The 6,031-nt window shown below is 43.9% G+C and overlaps 1 protein-coding gene and 1 pseudogene across 1 annotated transcript in view; one reads left to right on the forward strand and one right to left on the reverse strand.

Annotated features, from left to right (window-relative positions):
* LOC102860229 (M-phase inducer phosphatase 3-like) overlaps positions 1–1,964 on the forward strand; it is a 45,853-nt gene extending 43,889 nt beyond the window's left edge. Inside the window, exons 13-15 of the mRNA XM_006903088.1 lie at positions 869–1,002; positions 1,508–1,619; positions 1,815–1,964. Of these exons, the coding sequence (XP_006903150.1) occupies positions 869–1,002; positions 1,508–1,619; positions 1,815–1,964 (396 nt within the window). The remainder of the gene's footprint in view (positions 1–868; positions 1,003–1,507; positions 1,620–1,814) is intronic.
* A 3,450-nt stretch (positions 1,965–5,414) lies between these two features.
* Positions 5,415–6,023, reverse strand: LOC102858212 (annotated as a pseudogene).
* Positions 6,024–6,031: the final 8 nt, after the last annotated feature.

Below are 6,031 nucleotides of genomic sequence, written 5' to 3' on the forward strand. Positions count from 1 at the left end.
AAATAGTCCATGGACAGCCAGAAGAACAAACGGATACGGCTTGGAGACATATCCATAGCGAGAATGCTCCTTGGTCTGGAAGAAATGATGAAGCTTTGTCTCACATATTTTGGGCATGTTGCTAGGAGAGGTTATTCCTTGGAGAAAGATATCATGCTTGGAAGGGAGGGAGATGACAAAGGACCCTCAACCATGTGGATTGACATAGTGACTGCCACAGTGGGCTTGTGTATGTCAGGGTTTGTGAGGTTGGCGCAGGATAGGACAGGGATCTGTTGTTCATAGGGTCACTGTGAGTTGTATTTAATGGCACCTGGCAACTACTTGCGAAAATCTATGCAAGACTCTGGTGGTATATAAAAGGCAAAATTAATCCCTACCTTAGAAATAGATGGTTTAGCCCCCCTGGCCCAGATCTCTCAACCCAGTCATTTTAGCTGTTAGAAATGTGTACAAATCCTTGAGGAATAACTGATTTACACAACTTGGAACTGAACTCATCTGCATGGGTAAACTTTAGACAAGCAATAAACCGAACTATAGAGTGGGCAGTAACACCAGGAGGTGCATACTTCTTAGAACAATCTGCCCTGTGAGATCAAAGGTCAGTATTTACCCAGGGGTAAAGCTCAAAAGATAGAAAGGAATAGGAAAGAACAAATGGCAACTATAAACAGGGAGGTGAGTGGTAAGAGTTGTTACTACATTGTGGGGATTGCAGTCAGTGTTAAAAATCAGAGAGAGAGAGAGGGAGTGTGTGTGTGTGTGTGTGTGTGTGTGTGTGTGAGATATTATTGGGTGAAAAACCAATTGTAAACTTCTCCCCAAATCTCAATAAAAATTTTTAAAGAAAATTATTCTTCTACAGGGAGCCTTAAACGTATATAGTCAGGAAGAACTGTATAACTTCTTTCTGAAGAAGCCCATCGTCCCTTTGGATTCCCAGAAAAGAATAATCATTGTGTTCCACTGTGAATTCTCCTCAGAGAGGGGCCCCCGAATGTGAGTTGTCTGCACAGAGTAGGATGGGTAATGGAGTGGGTACTTGTGGGCAGGGAACCCTTCCAGATCATTTCAGACAAAGACTGTGTGAATAAGAGGGGTCATACTCTTCATTGCAGTCTGGAGAATGGTGGCAAGGAGGAAGGAAAGGGTTTTTTTACATTTTGTTCGTTTGGGATGATAAAGGAAAATGGATTGAGAGTGAGACCTCAATAAAGGAAGGAAGGAAAAGTGTTGTTACTTGAATTTTTTTTTTTGGCAAAAATTAGGATTTCTGGAGTCTTTTGGGGGTGGTTGTTATGTGCTGTCGAGTCGGAACTAACCTATAGCTGACCCTCCAGCAGGTTTTCAGAGACAGTAAATCACAGAGGAGGAGACTGTCCATTCTTCTCCTGTACTTTGGGGGTTAGCAATCGTTTATTCTTCCTATCCTTCTGAACGGAATAGCCAGGGAACCCTAGCCTCGATTCTTTGTGGTCTGCCTATCTCTACATTTTCTTTAAAGGTGCCGCTCTCTAAGAGAAGAGGACAGAGCTTTGAACAAGTATCCTGCATTACACTACCCAGAACTGTACATCCTCAAAGGAGGCTACAGAGATTTCTTTCCAGAATATACGGTAAAGTGGAGATCAGGTGGGAGAAAGAGGGAGCCTAGACTTGAGGAGAACCAGTTTTTAACATGCCAGGGCCTGCCAAGACATCTGAGAAGAAACAGCACTACTTCTTAGCCATTGCCAGTAACATTTTTACTATTCTTAGAAGGCAGAATTTGGATATCTGGAGAATTTTTTACCCTGTCCTTTACTTTTCAGGAGCTATGTGAACCACAAAACTATTGCCCTATGCATCACCAAGATCATAAGGCTGAGCTGCTGAGTTGTCGAAGCCAGACCAAAGCATGGGAAGGGAAGCGGCAGCTGCAGGAGCAGATCGCCCTCCTGGTGAAGGACATGAAATCATAAGGGGTTAGCCACTGGCTGCGAAGGACTCACCAAAAGACACTAAAGAGAGCAGAAAGACCCTATTTTGGTAGTTAGACCCAGGATTGTTAAAAGATGCCTGCAGACCAACAATCTCCCAAGCTAATAACATCCTGGGGCTGGGGATTGGTTGGATTCAGGAGAGCCTTTTGGCTTGTGGCGGAGTCCTGGAACTGGTTCTGCAAGACTGCACCCTTGGGTTGCATAGATTTCTACTGCTTATATGCAAGAGCTCTTGCATTCTTCTTCCCAGTTAAACTCATCCCTTTTGTAAGCCCTCTAGCCCTTTTTCTGATGTGGCTGTGTAAGAGATTTTCCCGTATTTATGTGTTTTCTCTCTTTTTTTCTTAAATGGCAGAATAAATGCATCAGAGTGAGATGTGATTGTGACCCCAGTTTGTAACTAGAAGATTTGTATAAGGAACAGGAACAATAATCACCAAACTTTTGTTGTCTACTGTTAAACCTGACCCATAGCTGGTTTTTAGAGGCAATAAATCACCAGAGGCCATACAGCATGGTAATTGAAAGTGTAAACATCTTTATTATTCTTTGTTGAGACGTGGTGTTTTCCTACCCCTTGTTTTTTCAAAGTGTGAAGCCTGGGCTATTGGCCTCATCTGAACTTGTTTGAAATGCAAATTCTCAGGCTCCACCCCAGGCTTCTTAAGTCCAACTCTTAGGTTAGGACTCTAGAACCTGTATTTAACAAATAAAAAGATTTCATGTAATTAAAATGTAAGCTTAAAACTTAACCACTGATCTAAAATTTACACCTTTTTGTAAATTCTGATCATCTTTGAGCAAAGCCCAAGCTATCACTTTTTGTATTGGATGCTTTTGAGTCAATGAAGACTCATAATTACCCAATGATCAACTGATTGAAACCTTGCCTTATCCTAATACCATCCACACATGCTCAAGCTGTCAGTCCATGTCATTGAGGGTCTTCCTCCGTTTTGCTGACACTCTGCTTTTCCCAGAATGATGTCTTTTTCTGAGCACCGGCCCCTGCTAACAACATGCCCGAAGTATGTGAGACAGTTTCATCATCTTTATTGTGTTTCCTCCAAGACAGATATGTTTATTTTGATAATCCATGGAATCGTCAATATTCTTTGCCAGCATCAGAATTCAAAGGCAGCAATTCTTTAGTCTTTATTCATTGTCTAGTTTTCAAGTGTGAAGGAAAAATATGGCAGTTGCCCCACCACCCCCAAGCTTGATCACTTCCTGAGAAACTTGGTAACACCTAAGCTGGTCATATCAAAGACCAGACCAGGCAATGGATCTTGATAAAGAGTCTGAGCTTGATTGAAAATAGCTAAAATCTAAATAAACACACCAAGTTCCAAGAAGTACCATCTTAGTCCTCCCCAGGACCCCTAAAAAGGAAACCCACCCCCAAACTGCTGGCGTGCTATTTGATCTTGTCCGTGTGGTGTGCAGCCTGGTCACTTGGCGTCCCTCTCAGACCACGCAAGAAAGGCCTATTCCTTTCTTGGGACTAGTTTCTTTATTTCTCTCGTGCCCTCACACTTTTTTTATATCTAACAAGGTGAATAAAAGGCAGGTGAAAATACTATGGCTTGGGTTGACATTCTTGTTCTCTAGTGCTTTAAAGAGGTCCTTGATAGCAGATTTTTCAATGCATCTTTTGATCTCTTGACTGCTGCTTCCATGGGTGTTAATTGTGAGTTTAAATAAAACTAGATCTACCTTTTCTTCGTTTCACCTATTGGTCCTGTTGTGAGAATTTTTATTTTCGTGATCCTGAGTTTGTGATCCATATCAACACTGTAGTCTGATCGTCAGTAAATGCTTCAGATTGTATTCACTTTCTGTAAGCAAGGTGTGTCATCTGCGTAACACAGGCTGTTGATAAGTTTTCCTCTCAAGCTGACACCATATTCTTCTTCATATAGTCCAGTTTTTTAAATATTTGCTTAGCATACAGATTGAATAGATATGGATAAAGGTTGCAGCCCTTAAATGCAACTTTCCTGATTTTAGCCCATGCAGTAACTCCCCATTCTGTTCAAATGATTGCTTCTTTTCTAGACATTTCCATGTTACTATTGATGTGCCCCAGATTATCACATAGGCTCAGAAAACCAAGGTTTTCTCTAAGATAGATGATGAATAATAGATATCTTTACCAAGTCTTAAAAGACTTGAAAGACTTTTTTTTTACAGAACCAAAGACTTTATGTGAGACAGAACTGACCTTGAGACTGCTATCCCATGGAACCAGAGCCTTTGCTCAAGCTTGTTGAAGGATTAGGGAGGGGGGATTCACCATGATTGGCAGGCTCTGGTGCCTAGTGGCATGAAGCTGTACTGCATCCCAAAGGCATGAAGCTTGAGGGCATCAGCTGTTCTGTGGCAGAAGGATGGGCAATCCCTTCCTGTGTGATTAACTGCCTCTGAAAATCATTGGTATGGGTCCGTTCTGACTCTACAGTATACAACAACAATAAATGAGAGAGCTCTGGTGGCCTACTGATACGAAGCTATGCTACAACTCCAAAGGCACATAGTTTGGATCTACCAGCTGCTCTGCAGAAGGATGGGCAATCTCCTCTTGTGCAATTTACTGTCTTTGAAAACCTGCTACAGGTCAGTTGGCATACAACTGACTCGAGGGCATACAACAATAACAGGACAGCTTTGTAACACTGGCCCAAAGCAGAAAGTCTGAAGGTTGAAGGGCCTGTGAGCACGTGTTAGAAGTTGTCCTGACTGGGAAAGTGTAATCTTGTTGCCAACTTGAGTTGTAACCCGTTAACTTCCCTAATACACCCCATAATCATGAGTATGGTCTTATGAGGTCTGTGTAGCGATTGCACCATATTTTGGAACCAGTAGAATAGTAGGATTAGTTGGAATTTGTAGAAAATGGACAAGGGAACATAGGTGACATTTTTTACCTAAGAAGAATTGGTTTTGTGTTGTGGATCTTGTTGTCGGGGACACTTCCCCCTTGTGGAATTAGTAGAAGTCAGATTTGGTGATCCTCATGTGATGTCCTCATGTTTTTTACTCACGTGCATCAGAGTAGACCTGTGCTTCACAGGGTTTCCAAGGGTTGCTCTTTTAGAAATAGATCATCAGGCTTCTTCTGAGATACCTCTGAGTGTACTTGAATTCCTAACCTTTCAGTTATCAGCTGACCACTTTATTGTTTGAATCACCCAGTGCTCCAGACACAAAAAAGAGACTCAATATACTTGCTGAGTAAATGAATGGATACCCAGATAATGCAACACAGAGTCAGAGAGACATTCCAAATTACCCAGCTGCAGCAAGAGCGAGGAAGAGTCACAGAGCCAGGTCTTTTAAAATAATATGAAGCTCGTGGATCGATATTTATTGTTCCCTGACTCTGGGGCTGTCTTTCCTTTGTTTCTCATTTCCTGAATGGAGCCAACCCTAGTCATACTGGTGGGAAGGGTAGGTGTTGTGCCCATTGTACTGGTCAGTGGTGAGACAGTGCAGCATGAAGTGACCCAGGTCATGTTTGGAGATGACCCTAGAGGGCCCTCTTCCATCCAGAGTGACTGTGTAAGCCCCAGTCAGTGGCTGGTCCCCTATGTGGGGTGGCATCACAGCAACATACTTCAAGCCTGACTCCTGTAGTATCTTGTGCATCCGAATGTGGTCATTGGTCACATCCTGCAGTCTCGGGGGCACCTTTGTGGGGTCCCACAGCAGGAAGGCCGAGGTGCAGGCCACGACCTTGCCCACGCCGTGAGCCTTCATGGCCGCCACAATGTTCTGGGCGCCCTCGGTCATCACTGTGGTGGGACTGAGGTCGTTGCCGGTGCCCAGCAGCACGATGACGGCGTCCTGCCCCGCCACGGTCTTGTCCACATCCTCCGCCTTCCGGACGTCGCCCACGACCACGTGGTCCGGCTTGGGTCCCTCGGAGGGCAGCCTGGAGGGGTCTCGCACCAGCACTGTCACTTCATAACCTCCTTGCACCGCCTGAGCCAAGGTGGTAAGCCCAGTCCTGCCGGTGGCGCCGAAGATTGCGATTTTTTTGACAG

This window comes from Elephantulus edwardii, unplaced genomic scaffold, assembly GCF_000299155.1.
Source record: "Elephantulus edwardii isolate Elephantulus edwardi_28Jun2011 unplaced genomic scaffold, EleEdw1.0 scaffold00507, whole genome shotgun sequence".
NCBI classification, from domain to species: Eukaryota; Metazoa; Chordata; class Mammalia; order Macroscelidea; family Macroscelididae; genus Elephantulus; species Elephantulus edwardii.